We start from the raw sequence: 24,848 nt of genomic DNA, 5'->3' as shown, positions 1-24,848 counted from the left end.
ACGTCTAAAAACAGCTATCTAAATGATACAATTATGACAAACTATAAAAATAAACAATGTTTTTCAATCAAAATTAGTTTTACTTAAATACAAAACATTAAAGCTACACTTGCTTATCTATTTTCTTCCCTTGCCTTTTCCCTTATTTCTGCCGCCGCCTCCCTTACCAGCTTTGCCTTTGTTTATTTTGCCACCGAATACTTTCTTCTGTTTGTTGAAAGGTTTATCATGACCGTCTTTATTAAATCTTCTGCCACCTTTGTCATTCTGAAACTTTCTCCCGCCTTGTCTATCATTCTGGAACCTTCCTCCCCCCTGCCTATCATTTTGGAACTTCCTTCCGCCTCTCTGGTCGTTCTGGAACTTTCTGCCATCATTCTGATTACCTCTGAATGGTTTCTTACCATCTTGTCTGTTCTGTACTTTGCCTGTGTCTTGATTCTTTTGGAATTTCTTTTTTAACTTCTTGTCGAGTCTCATCTTTTTGAAGCCTCGTGGGCCGTCATCGTCACCACCTTTTCGTTTCCTTGTTGAGTCGTGTGTGAAAAGATCTGAAACGTAGCAAATAAAGAAATTACTTAATTACGAACAGCATTCTTGTAGAGTTACGAACACCCGTTGACATTTGAACCTGGTTCTATATAAACGTTACATGTGAATACTGACCTTTCTCGGGCTCCTCGCCAACTTCCTGTCTGTAGTAGTCAGCGTCGTCCTCCACATCATCCTGGTCCATATTCGCGTGTTGGGACTCTGCATTTGCCAGCTCCATTAACCTAAACACAACGCGCAAGCTTTAAATACTATTCTAAAGCTTTAATTCAATAGTCTATGTTTTTTAAAAAGAGAGATCCAGAATCATTTTTGTGTAGTCTAGATATAATATAGGAATAAACATTATTTTGATTTTAAAATCGAATATCAAGTGAAATAATAAATGAAAATCATCCTACCTTTGACTCTCAGTAATCTCTTTCTTCTTCTTCATGCCTTCGATCGCCTTCTGCTTGAGATCTTCCTTCTCTTGCTGTTTCCGTTTCACGTTCTCTTCTTGTTGCGCTTTACGCTTCTCTTTGAGTTTCCTATAAAACACAAGTATTAATTGCATTTTAGACATAAATAGTAATAAAAAAGTTTATAATTTTTTATGAGCAGTTATTTTTTATAGTAATTTAATCTTACTTCTTCTGTTCCCTCTTCTTTTTGATAAGCGCCTTCTCTTCTTCCGTCTTTTCAACCAATTCGTGGAAGAGAACTTCGCCGTCCATCAAACCATCTTCTACCTGAAAAAATTAACAATGTTTTTATTTTATCACATCTGCCGAAAGTCTGTCTCGAGACAGTGTAACAAATATTATTGGAAGTATTTAAAGGCGATCTGATAAATTATTTTATGTCATACCTTAATAAGCTGGAAGGATATCCTAGGTCCTAACTCAAACAGTCTAATGGCCGACTTGGACTCAGCGGCGGCGCCTCTCGACGCTAAGTTCTGTGGCAGTACCACCTGTGCGTTAGGGTCGTCTTCAAATTCACTCTCTGACAACATGCCTGCTCTGAAAATACAGTTCAATGTTAGGACTGATAAACCCTTTAAAACTATGATATATAAAAATTACAATACTATGAAATATATACTTACTTATCGAAGAATTCTGACATATCTTTGCAGCGATTCAAATTAGGGATTTTTCCTTGCACCATCTGCAAACATCAAGTAACTTGTGTAATAATACTGGCACAAATTATTTTTACAATATATTTCAACCTATAATAAACAGTTGTACCTTTTTAGTTCCCTTATTAAGTCCCACAGGCGTCGCTCTGATGGCGTAGTGGCGCATGTCTACGAGTTTTGTCGAGGGATTGTAGTTCATCAACACGCAACGACGAATATTCTTTAGTTTTACCTGAAGTTATAAGTTAAAATTGTAAATATTCAGTAACAGGAATATTATGTCGAAGGGAAAAATAAAAGTGGAATAATGAAAATATAACATACCCACAACATTACTGCTACTACTAGGCTACTGATTTATAGAATTGGATTAGATTTAAAAATATTGGAAAATAATGTGTTGCTGGCTCTATCCATGAATTTAATTGTTGAATATATTGAAATACAGGATTTGTGAAAGCAGGGTAACTTCACTTTAAATATCCATTACCTGGCTATATTAGACAAAAAAATTGCATAATAAACTCACTGTCGTAATATTGATAGTTGGGAACATATTCTGGAACATGGTAGCCATGAGCTTCATGTGCATGCCCTCTCCGGAGAAGCTGTTGAGCACAATAAGTGGTGCATGCTGGAATGCACGCATCATCACATATTGTTTGCGGAGGGATGAGATCACATCACGAGCCAGACTGTACTGTAATAAAACATCACAAAATATTAATAATACACAAAACAATAACATAAATTACATATTTAAATATCAAGATACACTTAAATATTCTTAAGCTATCTATTCTCTGTCTTTCCTAAGATATGTATAAAGTACAACACCATTAAAAAAACAGGCAGCCATAGCGCAAAACAGGAACTATTAATTCCAAAACAAGTCATGAACCAAACTTACACTGTGTATTCTGAAAGTGAGTGTAGGTCCCCTAGGGAGCCGAGCCATTCTCATGTAGGAACCAAGCTCGGTCTCTGTGAACATCATCATGTGAGACACATGCAGGTATCCCGATACTGACACAAAGTCCTTTATTGTGTTCTTCTTTCTTTCCTGAAATTATTTCATAATTTGACGAACTTATAAACATGTATATTTAGTTATGTTCAGAAGCATACCAACAAAACTTTACTTATGGAATAAATCATATTATTATCTCATAAACATAGGCATGTTGCAAAAAAAACACATTTACAAGTAAGTATTGTGATTCTATGAACTTGTGATACTTTCAAAGCATGACTATATTGATATTAAAGCATAAAGAACCGTCAACAAGTAGAGAAACCCTAAAAAACTGTGTATAAATAACTCAAAACTAACCTTTAGCTGTGATGCAGTAAAGGGCTCCATAACTTTCCTGAAATCTTTCATAAGATCGACCAGATCCTTGCTACATTGTCCACGATGAATGACGAAGGAGTGAGGAGCTTTCACCAAGTTCTCGGGCTCCAAAGCCTCCTTTGTTGCAGGATTCTTCTTAACACATTTTCCTTTACGTTTACCCATTTTTAATGACTAGTTTTCTAGAAAATCTTAAGATTAAATAGTAGTGTGCATTAGTAAGACGCCGTTATAAAGTTTTAATTGATTTTATACAACCTCTATGAGTAATAACGTATTTCCCACGAGTTATTATTGTTATATTTTGAGGTTATAACATGCACCATGTATTACATGAAAATAGTTTTGACACTTGACAGTAATAGACTAACATTTGACAGCTAAATTTCACGTTCAGAAATATTACAACATAAACATTCTGGTATATCTATCTTCTTAAGTATGGATAGGAGAAAATATTACTTTCACTGCCTTTTTTAAACAAGTCTTATAAAATGTTAAGTAAAACTTCACAAATTACAAGGAAACGTGATTTCTTTGGTGTGCTGAAAAAGTTTACCTGAACCCGGAGTCGAATACACTAGAGAACTAAATACACTTCATTTTACGGTCAAAAGCTATGACTAGCTAATGTAAAACTAAAAAATGACGATTTCTGCCTGTTAAAAGCTTTATTTTCTGATTATTACAGGTTCATAATCAATTCTTGTACCTGGTTGATGCTACTTAGCCGTGTGGCATAGGTGTCTAATTTAGCGTCAGTTTCATTAGTTTGGGTACGTTTTTTGTTAGTTTTTTTAGCAATTTTGGTCGCTTTTAATGAAATTAGCCGCCGTAGCCGAATATGGTCCAGGAGGGCATCATGGGTACTCTTTTAAATGTAAAATAAAACGCTACGAAACAAATCAAAACAGCTTTATTTCCTGCTGGCTCATCTGTGGATTTTCGAAAACTACACTAGGTATCATTTGTCTAAGTCTCAATGTTTATAACCGGTTTTGTTCAATTTATATTATAATTAACTGGTTTGCAAAACCTTTCCGATTTTGAGACCTTAGATTACAATAGCTTAAATGTAAAAAAAGAATAAATACATATAATTATGTTGGCGCTGTGTACTTTGATCACGGTAGGACATGTACCAGCGTAAGACCAAGTTGAGTTATATGAGAAGTAACAGCTAACCACTCTTTAGATTATTACGCGTGGAAGTCGACTAGTTCTGAATGAGCCGCCACTACCACGGCTGCACGGCTTACTCGAATACTAGTAATTCGATAGAGAGAAAGCATATGATACAAAACATTGACTTATCACGACACGTAAATACTGCTAGCAAGTCCGTGGCAGTGGTGCTTCCGATCACAAAAGAATGGTTCATCAATTCTCTATCTTATTATAAGTGCAATAAGGTGCAATATCGATATCCAACTATTCTACTATTTTTGGATTTGAATTTAAAACGTTATTTGGTAGTAAGTCTGAGTCTCAGAGATTTCGTGTTATTATCTAGCTATGCACCGTGAGCGAGGTGACGTCACGCCGCCATGCACCGACACTGCATATTGTGGATGAACCTCAACCAAAATATACAAAACATCTTACATTTAATAAAGGTGCAATAGAAATATTACATAAAATAGAGAAAAACAAGTTTCGTTGAGAGGAACTCGAGACATTATTCAAATTCATTTCGCGATATTTTTATAATCACATCGAAGAACGTTGCGTTGAAACAAAGTTATTATTTTATGTTGTTACGAAATATAAAAAGCCCCTATTTTACCCCTATTAAATTATCTACTAACTATAGTCCATTCTATACTATATCAGTTAAATACCGTATCATTAATTTTATTTTAAAATCATATTTATAAAGTGTACACATGAAAGTGCGGGAAGTTTAAAGTAACACTGATGTCATATTCGTTCAGTGCATGAGAGGGCTCAAGTGAGTGCCACAGATTGTATACGTTGTGTTCGCGTCTACACGCACGTACGTATGTATGTGTACGTGTGTATATGTACGTGTATACGTTGAGCCATCACATGCTCGCGAAACACAATCAAATCATACCGTCATAAGGCTATATCCAAATATGTGTAAACATGAGGTAACAATAAAATAATTACATAATAAAAAAACAATCGTTACGAGATCAGTTTTACTAAGTATTCATGGTTTTCAGTATTACTTTATTCTTCTTACAATTCTGAATATTATTACATATAAATAATGTCTGTTTATTGGTAGCTCAGCTTAGATCTCATCTCAACCTGTCAACATGGTGTCTTAAAAATATATAATTTTCCACACACCTGTAAGACATACATTCTATGTGCAACCACTTTACGGTCATTAAAATTAAGCTACAAATAAGCAGATCTGCACACAAACTACGCATACAATGTTACTGTGAAAATTAATCGTATTATTAAAAGTACCTTCGTATATGACAGAACGGTACAAAGTCCAAGCGTCAAGCTATTAAAACAAAATGTGTCGCGGAGTTAGTAACGTACACCTTTAAATATTTAATTAGTTAAGTGCGATAAATCATAGGCACAAATTTTCTAATATTCATTTTATAAATACAGACGAGATACCATTTTTATTTTATAAAATGTTCAAATGGTGAGATGTCATGGCCTAGGTAGTCTAACAAAGCCACAATAGATGATGTATGATTATGTCAAGTGTGCCAATACACTTACGCTCGCACGTGTGCACTAGCTCGTACTAGCTGGTACTAGCTGGTACTAGCTCGTACTAGCCCGCACTAGTCTGCAGTTCCGCACCGCGTGCGGCGGCACACCACGTTATTTACTTCGCATGGGATGTACCGAACGTCACCCGTCATCCAACTACCGAAATAAATATTATAATTAGATATCTACTAATTAATTTGGGCTAACTTAAACCATTTCTAAACCTGTAATATTCCCTGCGACTCGTTAAGTAGTAGTAATGGGTCCAGTAGGTGGGCTGACTGGGCGAGTGTGGCACACCCCTAGCCCGTGGCCGCCGCACGCGAGTGCCTCGCCACGCCCGCGTGGTGCGGCGCAGAACTCGCCTCGACGTCTAAACGTAACAAAACTAGTATGAATCACTTACAAATGTGCGACCACATGGTGCTTGTGGTCCAAATTTTCGCAATAAACTACAAAAAGCTACACTCCCTTCGTACAAAGCATCACAAAAATACTACAAAGAATTGTGTAGACATAACAGAATATGTTAAAATCGAGCAAAATGATCGATAAATTAATAACAAAATATGTTATATGCAAAAAAATATAATTAAGGTGTCGCCCGCAGGCCGATGGAGAGGCCTACAGGCGAGGTAGTCCACTGCTGGACTAGGTATATTATAAAATCGTTGCGATGCTATGTTGGTGCCTGCATCAGTTTCGTCCAAACCACAGCCGAGTTGTTTAGTGTTGATCCATCTGTAACAAAACAACACACACATTTTATAACTATTTCACTACACACATCAATGCCTGTAGGACTAGAGGCTTCAGACTGGGCCTATAGGTTTGAGATATAATAATTCTTCAGCTCTATAACATATGACTCTTTTCGCCACACTAGTGGAGACAGGTCAGTGGCGGCTAAAACCATGGCATGGCATAAAAGCCTCCTCCTCACGCCCATCATACTTCTTCCATTCAATGCACATTAATAATTTAAAATATATATTTCCAACATAATGTTTACCTGTTCCTGTCCATTAGTCTCCTGCGATTTCATCACATCAGGCAAGTCAGGTGGCGACGAGTAGGCAGTCAGATCCAAAGCCTCAAATTCTCCATTTTCCTTCCTGATAATAGAAAAAATCATCATAAGAAAAACTACAAAACTAATGTCAGCAGAACATCAGTTTGAAGGCTTTAAAATTGTCTGAGCTTGTAGAAGTGCTACATTTAAAATGGGTACAATTTCGTCAACAAATAAAAAGGATGCATTTTTTAAAACACAAAGATTGCATCTGAAATCAGTTACTAAATTAAATACTCATACAATGAGTAATAGATCAGGTCAAGACACCATAATATTAACTCTTGTACTTTTGTACTTTTGCATGGTAACTACTAAAGAAGATGTTTGAAATAACAAATTACTACATATCACTTCACAAAGAAAAGGTCAATGCACTAAAACCAGTACACATTTAAATGTATCAATCAAATAATCCAAACAGAATTTCATATAGGTATCCAAAAAAACTAAATTAAATGTGTTTGTTTGTCTTTCTATCGCATCAAAAAATAATGCTAGAGCATAAATTAATAAATTTTACAGAGTGACAAAATGTATCTCAAATAAGTACACTAGCTATTGTAATTAAAAAGTAATCAATGCAAGGGCATAAGCTGGTTATAAAATAAAAGTGTGTAGAGTACCGTAAAGCCAGTCCAATAGGTGCTGGACACTGGGCCTTGGCCGTGGCCGATGTGAGGCCGTACTCCGCCAGTGTCTTCTCATCCTCCATCAGCTGACTGTCTTTGTTGAACAGCATCTGACTTGGAGGTGGCACCTTTAAAATTCCTGAAGAAATACAAACAAGCTTTTGCTTTGTACCAATGTCAGTATTAATATGTTTACTTCTTAAATTTTTTATACTTATTAATCCTATTATTTATTATCATAATATTAAATTATGATAATAAATAGTAAAGTTTGTATGTATTGATTTAAAATTCTTTCATGCTAACACCTCACGGATTAAGATGCAATTTGACAGAAGCAAATAAAGCAAATTTTAATTCAGGTCAGAAAAAAGATTTGTTGCATTTAAATTGCAGGTAATCTTATTGTACAAGTTTGCAATAATATTCCTGACAGTACATTCAAATGTTTTCATTAGCATAAAGTTAATGATCATAAGCCAAGCAGAAAAATTGCTGGTATCAGAAACTTATTGATAGCAATGTACATAAGTGCAAAATGGCACTATATTTATTTAAAAAAAAAGTCTTATTTCTGGTATAATATTTTACAAAAGAATGTGACCAATATATTTAAAAAAAAATATTGCTTACAGTATACTATACTCTATATATTCCTGATTTATAATATGGCTAACATTATTATTGTTCCAAATTCGGTAGCTAAATTGATGAGTCATGTAGGTATGAGTACATTATCTCGCTATTAGGAATAAGGATATATTGTTATATGTATTGTTACTTACCAAATACATTCAAAAACAATTTTAAAAATGATTACTTTTCAGATGATATAATACTTTGTGAGCATAAACAAACTATGATTGAATTAAATTTCGAAACAAACATCTAAGAGTAAATAAAAATATCTCACTGTAGACATAAAAAATCCATAATCCAAATCCAAACTTCATTATTAACTATTTTATAAAGAAGCCACCCTGTTTAGACTGATAAAAACACAAAGTTTTCATTTGACAAAATCATCACTCTCAGTCTTGCAATAAACATGGTATTTTTTTTGTAAACATCTTATGACAATTTAGTTATCCACAATTTACTTGTTACAACAACAAATTCAATTATTCTCAAAACAGATGTTTAGATAATATAGATTTAAGTCTATACTGCATTATTTGACAGTGAAATGCACATTGTGATAATTATCTTGGACTTAACAGATTACACTGAAACTTTAATCAAGGTACAAAGTCTACAAAGTACTGATTATCTCTTTCACTAGACATTCACTGTTCCTAGCTATTGTATACCTTGCATTACGCTCGTTAAACAGTATGTCTGAAAATGTCCTTCAAAATGCAATACAAACAAAAAGCTTGTATTCAAGCATTACATATGGTACAACGCGTATTCTAGGCAGACGGGATTCCTCGAAACAAGTCGAATATTTCGGCACTAGTTAAGCACGTTACTTACGTGCACGAACAATGAAGAATAACACACAAGGCTTGACAACAAATCCTACGCTGCGCGCCCGACATTGTATCCCGACTATAAATAGAATTTTCTCATATAGCGACAATCGCACCCACCTTCGATCATTTTCTTCAATTCTAGCACAGTTGTCGTGTCCTTCGCATCAGTAAAGATCGTGAGTTTTTTTCGCCTAATCATTAGAAAGACATCCTGAAAACAAAATTCGTTTTTGAGGTTACATCTTTCAAGTAAAAATCGCACGTCAGTACAACAATGATTGAAAAATTAATTGAACACGATCATAGCGGAATAAACACTTCAGTAAACTTACCATGATGAGTTTATGTTTATAAAGTATTTCACTATTTATTTTATAGAAAAACTCTTCAAGGCGTACCTATGAAATGAAATTATAACGAAATGACAACTGCAAGTAATCACAGATAATAATATCTACAGATTTTAGTCGGTTAGTTATATTTAATCGATACTTGTAAAATATTCGACTTATATGAACCATACTGCTATTAAAAAAGATGATAAAAAGGTTATATTTTTATAATACCTATGTTTAATAATCGATTATTATATTAAATATGGATTGATGTTATATAATTGCTTAAATGTTTTACATCTTATTTCTTATCCATTCAAAATACAGTTATTAGTCGACTATGAAAATCATGTTGTCATTGTTGTCCACCACATTTCTACCAAGCAAGCGGCGCGGCGAGCGGCACAGACTGAAGACGTTCAGAAACTATAAGTACGTAAATGTTTCATTCGACGATTTAATTTTATCGATTATATAATGGGGTTATAAATATCAAATATATTAGTAGAGCGATATATGTTTAAGTCAATTTTAAAAGTAATATTATATAATTACTATAAATTCGTGAAATATTAAATCCGAATAAAAAATAATTCGTTACTTGTTTTGTATAAACTTATGAACGCACTCACTTTTAGCGTTTGTACTCCGCAAAAATGGAAGTTTGTTATTTTGTGTTTTTATAATGTGACAATTACTGCAGAGACCTGTTATTATTGAAAATAGATGCTGTATACAACATGTTGTGAAATTTATATTACTGTTTAATCCTTATCATTATAATTCGTATAACCTCAAACATCTATGTTAACAATATGAATTCGCAAGTTTGTGTGATTTGTCAAAACAAGAATCCTGTAAACTCGACGACTAACAGGCTGGTGACAGAGAGTTGTGGTCACGTAAAGTGTATGGGGTGTTTGTTGTTAGAAAAGTCTGGGTGTCTAGCTTGCCTGACTCCGAAGTTCGAAAGCAGTTTGCAAGAGGATCAAGGTGAAAACGGGGAGCCGGCTCAGACGGACGTCGCCACGGAGAAGTCGTTCGACGATAAGGATACTCAGGTTGAGACATACGGAGACTTCATCATCAAGAAAAAGAAGTTGGAGACAGCTCACATTAAGATAGAAACAGGTGAGTTTTATGATGTTGATGTGACAATCTTATTGGAGTGTTTAGTGTTTACATACAACGCGTTGTTATTGTGTGTAAACAATCTATATAAGTGTTCTACTTCCTTATTATGATTGTAGATTATAGATACAACAGTACAATAACAAGTAATACAAAGTTATTTTAGTATTAGAGTAGGTAAAGATCCCAGATAAAGTCATTTCATCCATTTTGTAGATAAATTGTTTGAGGATATTATTGCATTTCTTATCAGTTCTTATCTAAATTTTAATGTTGCAATGCATGTTGGTAAATGTCAATATCTTTATACATTACAGGTTGTGTTCTTTGATCCCTGCTTACACAATGGGTATAATAATATAATATTTATGCTAACATTGTTTGACATTATATTGTTTTAGATGCAAATGGTAAATGCTATGTGTGCACAGTATGCAACAAGAAGTTCCATGCCCGCAGTCAGGTGGCATACCATGCATATTGTAATGGGCAGAGGAAGCCTTACCAGTGCCCTGACTGCAATAAGGTGAGGGAAATCAGCTTAGCTGACAAGTGTTAATTTAAAACCCATTATACTGTCTTGCGGAATACTATTGTCAATCATTTGTGACGTCAGTGTAAATAATTTAGCCTATAATTAAATTATTGATTGACATACATACAATTTGTAGCCTAAATAGGTATCATGAGTAGGCTGGCACTAAACCCCAGAAACAAAGCCACTTGCATGCAGACCGCAGATGGAACTGGAATCTTCCTTTTTAAGGCAACCATTGTATCTCTTTTTGTTTATAATTTAAAGCATTTAATTATTACATACTTCATAGAACTACAATGCGATAGTTCATAATCAGTGCTAAACAATTTTACATGTATTTAGAGTCTTGGAGAATCAAACTTGGGCTACTATTATATCGTCAAAAAAGTTTAAATCACTTGATAGCTAAATTGTATTGGTCTAAACTTTAAAGTACATTACTTATCAGATACTTTATATTTGTCAGAGCTTTGCAACGCAGTCCCACTACAAGTACCACATGCGCGTGCACCGCAACGAGCGCACGTACTCGTGCGAGATATGCGGCGACAGCTTCTTCCAGATGTCCAAACTACAGCGACATAAACTCAAACATACTAGTAAGTCACAACATCAACATATATTTAACCTGACTGGTAAAATGCCGCCCCACCAAATATGACCTTACTATTGGGAGGTCTGTGAACATAATTATAATACTGTGATCCCAATTCTATTTTAAGATACTGAACTTTGCCCTTCGGCCGTGTATGATACCAGAGTTTGGTAACCAGTATCATACGAAGAAAAAATGATTGTTGTAGGATACTGGTATCCAAGTAATAGGATTTATTATTTTTCTGATACCCTTCATTATGTTTGGTAACCAGTATCCAGTAAGGAATACAACATTCTGCCTATAAAACCAACTCGGCAAAACTGTGATAAGTAATAGGGTAGTTTCTCAACTCAATACTGAGATGAGAACCCTATCTGGTTATGTCATTTTCCACTTCTGGTTATAATATTGTCCTCTTTTATCCGAGTAAAAGCCATCGGATCGGATTCTGTACCGACGCTTATTGTAAACCCTCGCTTTATTGAAAACATACAAGGAAACAAGGAAATAGTTCATGAGTTTTGATTTTTACGACTTCATTTTTAACATTTAGAGTAACACTCACTGTACGTCTATAATTAATATTGTGGCAAAGCCAAAAGGTAGATTCGTTTGAGTAAGGTTTTTTCCTGCGGTGCTTGCGACCATCACTCAATAGTGGTCTTCCTCCTCTCTTCGTAATGATAAATTCAATTTCATTACTAATTTTGGACTACAGGCAACGCGGAAATATATCAATGCACATGACATCATCAGTTGCATACGAGGAGATATTAAGAATTCACTTGTAATTATTTGATATTTTCCTGAGCTGTTACTGGGTTACATAAAACGAAAAATTCCTCTTACTTGGATACCAGTATCCTACAACGATCATTTTTTCTTCGTATGATACTGGTTACCAAACTCTGGTATCATACACGGCCGAAGGGGAACTTTGCCATAGAAAACTTCTAATTTGCTATTTGTAAATATCCATTATATATACATAATGGTGTGACAGTATTGTGTTACTTTTTATTGTTCGATGATCATTGTAGCCACTTAACATTAGGTCATGAGATAATTACATCAGCAAAAAAAATAAAAAATAATATGCGAACTCCTTACAGAAGAGAAGAAGTTTGCATGCAGCCAGTGTAACAAGGCGTTCAACAACCTAACGTCGCTACGCAAGCACGGGCTCACGCACACCGAGGAGCGCCCGTACTCGTGCCCCACGTGCGGCCGCGGCTTCCGGGACTCTTCTAACTATAGGAAACATGTCGCTAAACATGGTGAGATACAGTTGTGATTAAATAATTTAGTCAGATAACTTTCCTTAAATCTGTGACTAATGGCCTGTGTTTAAAACATTGTATCGGCGTCGAGGCATCTATTTTAACTTATACAGACGTCACATAAAAGTCGGTAGCTGCATAGATAAAATTAATAGTGTTTTTCTCGACTTATTAAAATCATACAAACGTCTACAAAAGTGATAACTGCTAACATAATTAAGTCGAATATGTCAATTTTAAAATGTACCTAATTTTTCCTGTAGATAAGAAATGTCCATGTGGTGGTTGGAGCGGCTGGGCGGCGTGTGCCCGCGGCACGTGTGCGGGGCGCGGCGGGCGCGGCGGTGCTCGGCGCCCGCACCAGTGTCCGCGCTGTCCGCAGGCCTTCCACTCCAACAAGGACATGCGCCGACACGCCGCTGTGCACACCGGTATGACGCACCCCTCTATTTTGGAATCGCACTAAGTGGAGACAGTGGCAATGATGCTTGTGGTAAACTAGTTTTGTCTCTCAAAAAATAACTGTATTTTTACATTCCTTACAGATTCAAAACCCTTCCGTTGCAAGGTGTGCAAGCGCCGATTTCGGAGGAAGGATAACTTAGAGCGTCACATCCGCAACACGCACCCCGACTACGTGCCGTCCAGCGCGGTGGAGTGCGACGAGGCAGCTCTCAAACAGATAGCTAACGGCAACACCCTGCCCAAACACGACTACCAGAAGGACGAGAAAATTAAACTTGAGATAATGAACCCTCTCCCGCCGTTACCGCAAGACGTCATACAGAAACATTTGAACGAGAACGGCAACAAGAAGGACACTGAGAAAAGCAAAAAAGATTCAGAGAAGAACAAAGAAGAAGGCAAGAAAGGGAAGAAAGATACAGATAAAACTAAGAAAGATAAAGATAAAGGAAAGATAGATGTTGAAATGAACAGTAATAAGGAAGCTGAAGCTGAGAAAATTACAGAAGCACCGATAGATAAGTCGTATATTCTAGTAGCTAATAACGCGCGCCAAAGCGTTATTGTGAACAAGAAGCCTTCTATAGAGGTGAAACCTTCGAGTCCTAAGGAGGAGTGCGAGTATGTACACAAGATAAGAAAAGCTTCAATAATACCACTGCCACCGATAGATGTAAGAAAAATGATTGAGTTGGAGGAACAGACACATTTGAATAATCTGGAGTTCGGAACTCCGGCGAAGGACAAAAAGACAGTGTATGAGAAGATATTGTATGGTGATCAAGACAAGCGGGATGGTGAGGAGACGAACACTGACTCTGGTGCAGGGATTCACTGGCGTAGGAAGATCAAACAGTCAGTTTCTATTGGTAAGTAAAAATTGGTAGTCATTACGTCTTTACAATAATTTGAGAAATTTGATTAAATTGACTATGTAACAAAATTGACCTAATGAGATGTATATGTATGTAATTTATTTCTGTTTATGATATTCTATTTTCTGATGTATCTTGAAGTGTTCTTCAAGGTAGTAATGTGGGACCAGTGGTGTTCTTGTAGAATATGGTAGATTAATTTTAAATGTTTTCTTATTACAGATTTGAAGTAAACGAAAGGCTGAGGTGTATAAGATTGAACAGGGAAGGTACTGTATTATATAAATAATTAATTTTATATGTATTTAATGCATATATTATATTGTAACAAATCTGTTTTACAAATGTTTGCTGGATGAATACTAAATCAACTAAAATGAAGTATCGATTTATAAATGCTATACAAAATATTTTTCATATCGCTGTTTATTCATAGATATATTTTTCCAAAACGACTATACTGCCATTCAGTGAATGTTGCAATGAACTAGATACCATTAAGGTTAAGTAGGGTTTGAAAATGTCTAATAAAATGTAACTCCTCCTTTAAATAATAAATGCTAAATGTATTTATGACTTCATCTATCCTCATAGTCATGTAACCTAAGCACAGGTATCGTACTTAGTGTTTATAACTTACACTAGTGTTGTCAACAATCTTATTAGTGTATATAGTGTTACAAACGACAATGAACCTTAACAAGTAATGAATAATGTCTGTTTTATTGAATGATGTATGTTTCTATCTCAATGTTATATTGTAGTATGGCAATACCAATTCTTCCTGTTTACACTGTCGCATATTATAATATTGTTGTCTTAGTCTCAACTAGAAGACTGGAACCTTTACATAGCTAAATAACAAACTATATATTAAGGAACTTGTTTTTAAAGAGTTTGTTAAGCAAACACGATGATTGCATTCATTATAATCAATCTTGCTCTTCGTATACTGCATGTATAAAATATAACTATGTACAACTTGCATCTACTCCTAAAAGTTACAAATAGTTATTTCAGTGTCTATTTCAAACTTCTTCATATTAAACTTTTTGATATAAATATTTATATAGCAGCTTGTTTCGCCACTTTCAATATGCATTAGTCGTATTACATATTTATTATATTATCCCTCTTCTGGTTCTTGTGTATAGTAATTGTGAGTGAGATGTAAACGTGTACTTGGTGAAGCAGTAATCAGTGTGACGTCACGACGTGTCCTACTAGCAGTAAACCGTGTCGGTGAGCAAGCTCTAACCAGTCAATAATATTTACTAACATTAGTTCGTAAGAGCGTCCAAGACGCGTTAGTTGTAAGAAGTAATCATTAGCTGTGACTTTTATTTCATTATATCCATATTTTATGTGTATTCGAGATTTTAAAATGTTATCCAAATTGATAAATTTAAATTGGAACGGAGGGGAGGGCGCGAAGGACCAAATATTTTTAATTCTGATCTCAGTTTTAAAACAAAATTCGATGGAAATAAGACAGGGGCTCTAGACTGATTGTGGATGTGGGTAGTTTTTCAAATTATTTCTCTAATTATCTTGTTGCGTATAACTATTTTGTAAAAATATCAAAATTGTGGGTGTTGGAAAAGACTGTTGTAAGGATTATATTATTGATGATTATAATTCTAATAATATGTATAAAATGCTCATATCTGTAGCGTGGTCGGTCAAACGATTCTAGCGCGTTACAACGCCATGAAAGCACTGGCCTATGTTAAAAACAAACACAAACTTTGTTTAATAATAATTATATTGGACACTAAAGGGGTAACAAGTATAAATTTACAATTGACTACGTCAAACTTTTTCGATAGTCAGTCCAGTTGAGTTAATATTCATAAAATCACTAGTGCCAAGCATATTGGGCCATCAGATTGACGCAAAGTAAAAATTAAAAACTTAAATGAATGCCCGATTTCAAAGTTATACTTATATCACTTGTTTTATTAATAGTCGCTGGACAGACGCAGGTTGTAACGCCATGTGATAGTGGTATCGATTTCAGATTGTAATGAGAAATAATTAGTTTTTATAATGTCGACTGAAGATCATGATCTCTGATGTAAGCTGATCTCACGTATTTTAAGTTGATGTTTAACATTATTGCGAGCGGTGCGGGCTGTGCGCGCGCTCGGTACAACAACAAACCTTTATGCAATGTTACAACGATTAGGGTGGAATTATTTGTGGACGTCGTTGCAAGGAAAATTATCATACATTTTTGTAATTTTCAAAGGAGCATGAGCTCTGTGTTATTTAAACTTGTCCACTTATTCTGCCTGGCAGTAATTAGCATCTTTGCTCATTAACTTATAATTTTTATCTTCTTATCATATTTTAAATGGTAAATATGGTTCGATGCAAGGAATAAGATAAGGGGTTGTATTTAAACATTGTATGACTGATACAGGCATGCATAAATTAAGTCACTTGCCATAATAAAAAAAAAGTTTTTTTTATCAAGTTATGAGCGAAGTATACATGCACCATTTTGAACCTTATGTCAAAACTTATTTTTCAAATAACATGGATTAATTCTTCACATGAAATGCGTATTTTATTGGTTTTGTGTATTTTGCTAATATTTTATGTAATTGTTTGTAATGAACTTGATACAAATAAATGGATTCAGACGATTAGTGAGTTTTATTTATTTGGCCGGTACTAATCGCTACCTGTATTTGCTGCCAGAAACAATTTTCTTGGGTTGCAGCCAATTTTTTCTTAAAAGTATTAGGGAAATGCACAGGGGCGAACTTCCTGCTTATTTATATAATGTTTTAGTTACAATATATTTAATAATTTGACTGAAACTTCATAAAATATGTACAAGTTGTCGAAAAAAAAAGGTGGGAATTCTTATTATAGAGAAGTTAATCAAAATCACGAACAAAATGCCTATGCATGAAAAGTCGCGAACTACGCCTGCTTTTCGCAATTCCTTCCAATTATGTCTAAATATAAACATCAATTTATTTTGTTACAGCATCTATCGATTCCGCCTGTCTGAAATAAATCACTTGAAAACACTAGATCTATCTGACGAACTAGAGTTATATATCAATGAAATGAACAGGCAATATCTCCCATCTCTCTCTTGTAACTACACATTTTGTGAACTTGTATTTTTAGTTTATCTATAACCAACTCATAAAGCGGTTTTCAATTCATGGAATTTTTAAGCGATTTCAAAATGTAGAATACTTATATTCGGGCGGTATATTTTGTATGTATAACGATCACGCCGTGGTTTCTCAGCCTAACTATGAAATATATTTAATGAAGAATAGCTGCTAATAGTTTGGCTCAGTACTTCTATTATTATTATTACTTCTATACCTACTACTATATTTTTAAATTCGTATCTGTAAACCGTGTACAATAAATCACGTAAGGCATTATGTAAGTCAGTGTCAGAGCAGCACTCAGCAGTCATGGACATCGTGGCGAGTATCACCGACTTGTACCGCGACAACAAGTGGAAGGAGATCGTCCACCTGTACCACGACCACCCGGAGAGGAACAAGGTGTTGTGTACCCTAGTGAAGACAACTTTGACTTTGTGAAAGAATCCGTGGTGGAACTTGGTTGTGATAAGATTATTAGTGTTGGTTGCGGCAGTGGATTACTAGAGTGGATGATAACTCAAGCTACAGGTATTAGTGTTTTTTTATGTCAATTAAAAAGACAATTATTTTTTTCTTTTTTTTTATAGTCAACTCCCGCTTTAATAATTGCTATTGTGTCGCGGGAACTTTTACAAACTTACAAATAACGGATACAAAGCACAACCAGACACGAAAGAACTATTTATGGATCGCACAAATATTTGTTCCGTGTGGGGATCGAACCCACGACCTCTCAACGCACTGTTGAATGACAAACTACTTAGGTGGCCATAACAGTTGTGTAGGTGTCGCTTACGGAGTCCCAGTTTCGATTACCGATTATTAGGATTGAAATGTTATATGACTTTTCTGAAAGCAATAAATTAGTAACTAAATGTACCTACACACTTGTCTTGCATGCTCTGGAGAAGGCAGTGTTGGTAAAAATTTACTAATGCTAAATAATCGCTTTTGCTTTCTAGGTATCCCAGTATCGGGTATCGAAGTAGACGGGGCGTGTGGTGGCGCTGTAAATACGCCCCGCCCACCTTTATACCTCTCCACTTCACTCCTGAAGAGTTAGACAAGGACACCATCAACATTTTACAAAGAAATGACAACACTGCTCTCTTGTTCTGTTATTTCAACAATAGGAAAGCTTTTGAGGAATATTTGCGGCATTTTGCAGGAAATGTCATGATAATTATTGGACCCCATGAAAAAGGGGTCCACACAGACCCCTTACCTTTCAATGACGTCACTGACGACTGGGTGCTGTACAAGTCCCAAGAAATCAGGAACAGCGGGGACTTTATAGTAGTGTATAAAAAAGATAATGTATAAACACATTCCATTTAATAAATATTATATTTACAAGTAACAGTCTTTTGAAAATAATATTTTATTCCGTCTGCGCAATATGACGAGGCAGAAGATTTATTTACTAACCAAAAAGTATTTACTATAAACTTAACTATTTTTCAAGACGATGTTTTGCATTGAATACATAACAGAAATATTTAGCTACATTATGAATATCATGTGCTATATATAACAATATATCTTCGCCTTGCCCTTTTTGCGCAGACAGCTAAGCTTGACCACATTTTGAATAAGGACCTATTTACATAGCAATCTCTATTAAAAATATGTTCAAGCAACGCTTACACCCTTGTTCACAATCTGATTACAACAACGCTCATTTCATTTCGTACCCTGTTATAAACTCAGTAAGAGTGATATTGAAAAATCACCTATCTATTAATGATCTGCCTATTTCTAGCAACTATTTTAATCCATTGGCCTGCGTTTTTACTATTCTGTCTTACTAATAAAGTAAGCTCTAATTAGTGTCGAGTGTAATATGTGTCTTGTTCATTCCTATACAGTTTCAAAATTGATTGAAAGTGACAAAACACTGTATAACTAATCAGAACTTATACGACGTTTATTAGTAAATAACCCCCGGTTTCTGAGGTACATTTAGCGGCAGTTATCTATTCAATAGCGTTATGACTCATGCAAAAAAAAGCTATTGAATAGATAAACTACGGCTAAATGTATTCAGAAACCGGGGGTAAGACAGTTCTTATATTATGTGCGATTAAGGAAAACATATAAGTGATTTAAATTATAATATTACAATGAAGTAATTATATTTCTTCAAGCTCACTATGTTACTAGCTAAATCCATGATGAAAACATACGCGTATATAAGTATCTATATATTTATAATACCATCATACAACGTTTAGGAACAAGGGCATAACAATTAAATGATTAACATTATTTGTTCAGCAATATGTACAAATTACACTTATTTACAAACATGATACATTGATGATATAGTACAATTTACATTCGATACAATATCACCTAAAGTTCCAATATATTTTTCCTATACAAATAGTTTATATTGCGAGTGAATATCGCTCAGCAAATAATAATAATAGGACGAACACGTTAAGCAATATCGAGTTCGATAAAATATATGATTTAGGGCAGTTTTTTAATTTCATGAGGAAATAGAATTTGTGATCGATTTACCATACTCTATTTGACTATAGATTTTGTATGTCTCCTTCATATTGTTACCTTAATTTAAGATAGGATCAGTATTATAGACGAAAGCAGTTCTCGGCAGCGCTAAATTCATTTATCAAGAAATTAGCTATATTGGTGATATTACATTAGATTTGACTAGATTACATAACAATTAGTTTAGAATGATTTCATATTAGGGGCTGCTGTGGAAACTTAACAAAACAATCACGATAATTATCAGTTCTTCATGAGCTCAATGTTCTTCACATTGATTTTATTAGTAGTAGGTCTAGCAGTAGTATTCATCACAGGGTCCATTAGACCTTGTATACAAGGGAGATCGTTCATTGAGCCTTCACTTGAAGCCTCGTGCACTTCCTTCTGGTTTAAATGTGGCACGTCCACCATTCTGTTGACGACCTCACTGTCAGTACCCATACCATTCAGTGGTATATCATTATCTAAGAAATGGAAGTCGTTGTGCATCGGATACGCAGACTCGAGGGGAAAGAACATGTCTAAACGCGGCAAGAGTTTGTTGTCGTCGGAGTTATCGTCTATTTCTATGACGTCGTTCTGCTGGTCAGATATCTCTTGAAGAACCACTCCAGATAAATCCATGAGACCGGAGTACTTCTCTCCTATAATATTATCTATTAAGTACTGGTCTATGATGGGCTGGTTGGCGGCGGCGTTCGTCATGGGTATGTTGTAGAACTGATATGATTTCACCTCATTCTTTATTTCGTTCATATTTTTGTGAATATCTTCCAAGGGCGGTGACGCCTTATATTCTCTGTTTATCGCTGGATTGTTGAGCAAGTTCGCGTTACACATTCTCTCCAAACTCGGTGATTGTGTGTTCTGTTTGATCGTGGCTTCTAACTTGATGTAGCTGGGATCAGTGCTCGGTAACTTCTCAGGAGGCGGCAACATTGTCATTGTGTTCACGTTCATTTGTTGATTGAACGAGAATATTTGAGGGTTATCGTTCATTTCGTTATCTACAGGTGTAGTTGCTGCGTCTGCCAACATCGGCTCCTGAGGGTACGGCATTATGTTGTTGGGAGACTCGCTCAACGTCGGCTCCGGCTGCAGCTGCATGAACTGCGTCGTTATCAAGTTATTGAAGGTGACGGGACCGCCGAGTCCATATCTCTCGTTGTTCTCCAGTCTACGGAACGCCATCTTCTGTTGAGAATGGAACATATTCACTTGGTCGGGTCCCTTTAGTATGAGATTACTTTTCACAGATATTTTAGGTTTCTTCCTCGGCACGCCCTCGGGTTCCTGCATATTTACTGGAGAATTACTTAACGAGAGCACAGGCAGTATCTGTGTCGGTTTGATGATCGGACCAGTCACTTTAGGAGTAGGTATAGATATTTTGTCCACGGGTTTGAGAGTGATGTTGTTGCACAGAGACACTTGCGGTACTGAAGGCAGTCTTATAGGGAAGTTGTTCATAATATTGTTACTTATACTGTTCGGTATCGGACAGTGATTGGACGATAATGAGTTCACGTTACTATTCTGTAGTAAGCTCTGTTCCATGGAGGCGGGAGTGTGGAGGAACTCGTGAAGAGCGGACTGATTGGCGTCGTATGTGAGTAGGGGATGTTGAGGAGTGTACTGGTGACGCTCCATCATCGTGTCGTTGGAGCTCTCCGAGATGAGGCAGTCCGAGTTGTTGTCGTCTTTACTGAGGTCTGTCACCATCACGAGGTTATTGAACTCGGACTGTGGGTTGTCATTACTCGACGTCGTGCAGTACACCTTCGAGTGCTCCTGCGGCATGCCTTCTGACAGACTATCACAGTCGTATACCTCTATAGGTATATCATTAACAGCCTTTGGTGAAGTCTCATCATTTTCTGTACTACTAATGCTGGGATCTTCAGAATTCTTCTCAGTCTTGCTAGGGATGGTCCAACTAGGTTTGTTGGGCTTGTTCTTACACATGTCTATGAGTAGTTGTATGCCTTCCTTGTCGGAGTGCGTGGTGAGATGTAACATGTACTTGTCTTTGTTGACAGTCTTGAAGGGGCAGTAGGTGCAGCGGTGTATGTCTGTGTTGACGCTGGGATGTTTGGTGATCATGTGCGTGGCGAACACGGTGGACTGTATGGTCTTGTATGGACAATGTTTACATTTGTACACGTTTTCCTTGGAATGTTGTTTCTTGTGGCGGCGCAGCGCGTTGTGGTCACCTGACCTGTACTCGCACACGTCACACGCGTACGGTTTGTCACCTGTGGATAGAGTTTGGTCTTGGTTAACTAAGCCTAGAAATGTCCACTTACAAATTAGCAAAATGGTGTATTACAGAAACACGAATATTCTGAAATAATGCAACAGTCTTTCACTAAAACTGATGCAAGTGAACGGAAGCTTAACTATGCAGATGTGTAACTGAGAAAGAAAAGAGAGAAGAGAGCAGACCATATGCTTATTCTGCCGTGGAGTCAGTGAACACCCCTCAAGGACAAATATTAAATACATACCAGTATGTGACCTCATGTGCATTTTCAGTTGTTCTTTCCTAGTGCTGGTGTAGTCACACTGTGAGCACTTGAACTGCTTCACTTTGTCATGGACCTCGGCTATGTGGATCTTTAGTCTCTGTTCATTGCGCAGCTCGCGGAGACAGTTGGGGCACTGCACCGGAGTGTTGCCAGACTTATGGATCTGCTTGTGCTTTGATAGCTGGTTCGAAGTCTTGAATGCCTTTGAGCATATAGGACCTACAAGAAATAATAGTCATTTCAGTAATTTGTCCAAGAAGGCAAGTAACAATTGAGTTGAAATTATTATAGGGGGAATAAACTTTGTCAATTTATGTTCGTTATTGTATTTATTTAGCATTATTTCTTCTGAATGGTCTAAGCTTGTCTGGGAAGCTAAGACCATTCAGAAGTAATAAATACCTTTTTAAAAGAGATAATATTGTAACTAAAATTATACTTACATATATGAGCTTTAGTCTTTCTATGACACTTCATATGACAATTTCGTAGTCTATAGCTATTATATGTTTTAAAGCCACAGATATCACAGGTCGGTAGCTCTATATCCACCATGTGGATCTTCCACAAGTGCATGTGTAGGGCTTCTACAGTGGGATACACATTGGAGCACTCGGCACATGTTAGTTTACCATTCTGGTGACATTTCCTATGGTACATAAGACTCTTATCTTCTCTAAATACTACTCTACATCCATCTACTAAGCACATTCTCCCTGTCTTCCGACCTTCCATTGGCCTTTTTGCCTCAACCTCCTCTTTAAGCTGCTCCGGTGAACATATAAGTGGAATGTGTGTTGGTTCCTTATCCCTGACTTGTGATGGTGACAGCTTAGCCTCTAGTGCTGTGATACGAGGCTGTATCGACGATATTAAGTCAGGAGTGACACTAGACACCTGAATAACATTACAAGGAGGTTTGGAGGCATTAGCTTCAGACACACTACACACATACTGTGTAGACATATCATTGGTATATACTATGTTGATGCTGGCTTCCTGGATTATCTCTTTAGGATCAACCTTCTCAAAGTTTGGTGTACTCATCTTGTGCAGCTCATCTACTGAGATGAATGCTACTCCTTTTGGCAGATCACTGTTGGCATTTACAACATCGGGGACTATTTCTATCACTTGTGGTATTTTTATATCAGGTATCTCTTGTCTCTGAGGAGCTGCAGGTGGTGGTTCATTTTTGGTATTGTCTTTCTTTAATTTTGCGTTTTTGAGAGCTATCTGTACTAGACTTTTTATCATCTTTTTTATATCTTTTATGCCCATTTTGTGGTGATTGCGTAAATGATTTCGGAGGGTTTCTTCAGCGTCGAATATGCTCGTGCAGCCAGGGCAAGTTATCTGAATATTATCTGCGAGACCGTTGCTCTTGGCTAGATCTGGGTGTACCGTGAATAAGTGGAATTTAATGTCGTCTTCGGCCATTGCCATGTATGGGCATGCTTCGCATTTGAAGAATGGAGTCGATCCAACTGATTTTTCTTCATAAGACATGACCTTTTCCTTTGGAGGAGGCTTTATTTCACTTGTACTTTGATTCATCATTCTGTTCACATTCATGATAAAGCGCTGACCAGACATAGCTTAAACTACTACAAAATCTTTAAATTAACTCAATTCATAGTAAATCATTACCAAATTATCTTGCTGAACAAAATGAAATAAACAATGCCTTTACAAAAACAGCTGTAAACATTGAAGGCCATTACGTCGTCACGTTCCATAGCACTAGAAATAAAAATGCAATAATTTAAGCATGTAAATTTATTGACTTATGGCAACATCGCGTTATATAAAATTTAGTCGATTATACGATGCTATATTTGCCGCTTTGATTACTCGATATCTCTATGGCCAACTAGCTATTGTGACGTTTATATTTTGTCTACGGCCGGCTAAAATACTGACGTATCCCATTGATGTCAGTGTTTAGCATCGTGTAATATTTCTTATCAAAAAGTACAAGAAAAACTGCAAAAATGAGTGTGAGTAAAGTGATATACTTGTTGATCTATGTTTGTAGTTGTTATATGAACAAAAGCTGATGGTTTCCTGTTATAATTTCAGCTGGAAATCGAGTCAATGGTTCGCTACACGTCTCCAATCAACCCGGCAGTTTTCCCACATCTCACATTACTGTTGCTGGGCATCGGTATATTTTTCACGGCTTGGTTCTTTGTATACGAAGTAACTAGCACCAAACTATCAAGGGATCTGTTCAAAGAGCTGCTGTTGTCACTGGTCGCCGCGCTTTTCTCAGGATTCGGAATATTATTTTTGCTACTGTGGGTCGGCATCTATGTCTGATAACTTGTAACTAGTTAGTTGATAAGCTATGTATAGCATTCCGTGTGTGGCTGCCACTGAGGTCCGTTCTCTTTGACCAAATGTTTGTTTGTATTAAACTTTATATTTAAGAAAGAATGAGTTTATTTTATAAATTCCATGTCTTTTATTTCAAATACTTTTCTAATCAATAACAGTATTAGCATCAACTCTT

At 36.1% G+C, this 24,848-nt stretch overlaps 6 protein-coding genes across 6 annotated transcripts; 3 read left to right on the top strand and 3 right to left on the bottom strand.

Moving 5' to 3' along the window:
• Positions 1-59: 59 nt before the first annotated feature.
• ppan (Brix domain-containing protein peter pan) lies at positions 60-3,389 on the bottom strand. Its single transcript, XM_076119847.1, has 10 exons — positions 3,012-3,389; positions 2,589-2,741; positions 2,208-2,378; positions 1,788-1,910; positions 1,643-1,704; positions 1,403-1,556; positions 1,183-1,283; positions 954-1,082; positions 667-776; positions 60-551 (listed from the first exon to the last, which is right to left on the bottom strand). Exons 1-10 carry the CDS (start codon positions 3,195-3,197, stop codon positions 118-120), a joined length of 1,623 nt encoding a protein of 540 aa, XP_075975962.1. The 5' UTR covers positions 3,198-3,389; the 3' UTR covers positions 60-117.
• Positions 3,390-3,932: 543 nt separating this feature from the next.
• On the bottom strand, positions 3,933-9,364 carry EloB (transcription elongation factor elongin B). Its single transcript, XM_076119769.1, has 5 exons — positions 9,253-9,364; positions 9,038-9,131; positions 7,440-7,584; positions 6,754-6,856; positions 3,933-6,482 (listed from the first exon to the last, which is right to left on the bottom strand). The coding sequence occupies exons 1-5, from the start codon at positions 9,253-9,255 to the stop codon at positions 6,468-6,470; spliced, it is 360 nt and encodes a 119-aa protein (XP_075975884.1). The 5' UTR covers positions 9,256-9,364; the 3' UTR covers positions 3,933-6,467.
• Positions 9,365-9,873: 509 nt separating this feature from the next.
• LOC142976585 (uncharacterized) lies at positions 9,874-16,793 on the top strand. The gene is made up of 7 exons (XM_076120016.1): positions 9,874-10,386; positions 10,788-10,912; positions 11,391-11,523; positions 12,635-12,799; positions 13,066-13,233; positions 13,348-14,136; positions 14,365-16,793. The coding sequence occupies exons 1-7, from the start codon at positions 10,071-10,073 to the stop codon at positions 14,373-14,375; spliced, it is 1,707 nt and encodes a 568-aa protein (XP_075976131.1). The 5' UTR covers positions 9,874-10,070; the 3' UTR covers positions 14,376-16,793.
• A 769-nt stretch (positions 16,794-17,562) lies between these two features.
• LOC142976571 (uncharacterized) lies at positions 17,563-18,646 on the top strand. Its single transcript, XM_076120002.1, is given in 4 exon segments — positions 17,563-17,685; positions 17,688-17,813; positions 18,248-18,282; positions 18,285-18,646. Coding segments are annotated over 4 exon segments (579 nt in total). The 5' UTR covers positions 17,563-17,591; the 3' UTR covers positions 18,609-18,646.
• LOC142976569 (uncharacterized) lies at positions 18,604-24,051 on the bottom strand. The gene is made up of 3 exons (XM_076120001.1): positions 22,777-24,051; positions 22,313-22,552; positions 18,604-22,060 (listed from the first exon to the last, which is right to left on the bottom strand). Exons 1-3 carry the CDS (start codon positions 23,927-23,929, stop codon positions 20,046-20,048), a joined length of 3,408 nt encoding a protein of 1,135 aa, XP_075976116.1. The 5' UTR covers positions 23,930-24,051; the 3' UTR covers positions 18,604-20,045.
• A 147-nt stretch (positions 24,052-24,198) lies between these two features.
• Positions 24,199-24,789, top strand: kud (oligosaccharyltransferase subunit 5 kud). The gene is made up of 2 exons (XM_076119881.1): positions 24,199-24,333; positions 24,416-24,789. Exons 1-2 carry the CDS (start codon positions 24,328-24,330, stop codon positions 24,653-24,655), a joined length of 246 nt encoding a protein of 81 aa, XP_075975996.1. The 5' UTR covers positions 24,199-24,327; the 3' UTR covers positions 24,656-24,789.
• The last annotated feature ends 59 nt before the right edge of the window (positions 24,790-24,848 follow it).

This window comes from Anticarsia gemmatalis, chromosome 11 (genome assembly GCF_050436995.1).
Source record: "Anticarsia gemmatalis isolate Benzon Research Colony breed Stoneville strain chromosome 11, ilAntGemm2 primary, whole genome shotgun sequence".
NCBI lineage: Eukaryota > Metazoa > Arthropoda > Insecta > Lepidoptera > Erebidae > Anticarsia > Anticarsia gemmatalis.
The sequence above is the reverse complement of the archived record's forward strand: the minus strand, read 5'-3'. Positions and strand labels throughout refer to the sequence as shown.

What these genes read in the sequence shown, in the direction of transcription:
- ppan (XM_076119847.1), bottom strand. Translation starts at nt 3,197, where the DNA reads ATGGGTAAACGTAAAGGAAAATGTGTTAAGAAGAATCCTGCAACAAAG. An exon ending in TTAATAAGGGAACTAAAAAG is followed by an intron (nt 1,705 to 1,787) that starts GTACAACTGTTT and finishes TGATGTTTGCAG; the next exon opens with ATGGTGCAAGGAAAAATCCC. An exon ending in AAGAAGAGGGAACAGAAGAA is followed by an intron (nt 1,083 to 1,182) that starts GTAAGATTAAAT and finishes TGTGTTTTATAG; the next exon opens with GAAACTCAAAGAGAAGCGTA.
- EloB (XM_076119769.1), bottom strand. An exon ending in ATTGAAGAAAATGATCGAAG is followed by an intron (nt 7,585 to 9,037) that starts GTGGGTGCGATT and finishes GTATTTCTTCAG; the next exon opens with GAATTTTAAAGGTGCCACCT. An exon ending in CCTATTGGACTGGCTTTACG is followed by an intron (nt 6,857 to 7,439) that starts GTACTCTACACA and finishes TTCTATTATCAG; the next exon opens with GAAGGAAAATGGAGAATTTG.
- LOC142976585 (XM_076120016.1), top strand. Translation starts at nt 10,071, where the DNA reads ATGAATTCGCAAGTTTGTGTGATTTGTCAAAACAAGAATCCTGTAAAC. An exon ending in AGTGCCCTGACTGCAATAAG is followed by an intron (nt 10,913 to 11,390) that starts GTGAGGGAAATC and finishes TATATTTGTCAG; the next exon opens with AGCTTTGCAACGCAGTCCCA. An exon ending in ACATAAACTCAAACATACTA is followed by an intron (nt 11,524 to 12,634) that starts GTAAGTCACAAC and finishes AACTCCTTACAG; the next exon opens with AAGAGAAGAAGTTTGCATGC.
- LOC142976569 (XM_076120001.1), bottom strand. Translation starts at nt 23,929, where the DNA reads ATGTCTGGTCAGCGCTTTATCATGAATGTGAACAGAATGATGAATCAA. An exon ending in AAAGACTAAAGCTCATATAT is followed by an intron (nt 22,553 to 22,776) that starts GTAAGTATAATT and finishes TATTTCTTGTAG; the next exon opens with GTCCTATATGCTCAAAGGCA. An exon ending in GCACATGAGGTCACATACTG is followed by an intron (nt 22,061 to 22,312) that starts GTATGTATTTAA and finishes CTCTATCCACAG; the next exon opens with GTGACAAACCGTACGCGTGT.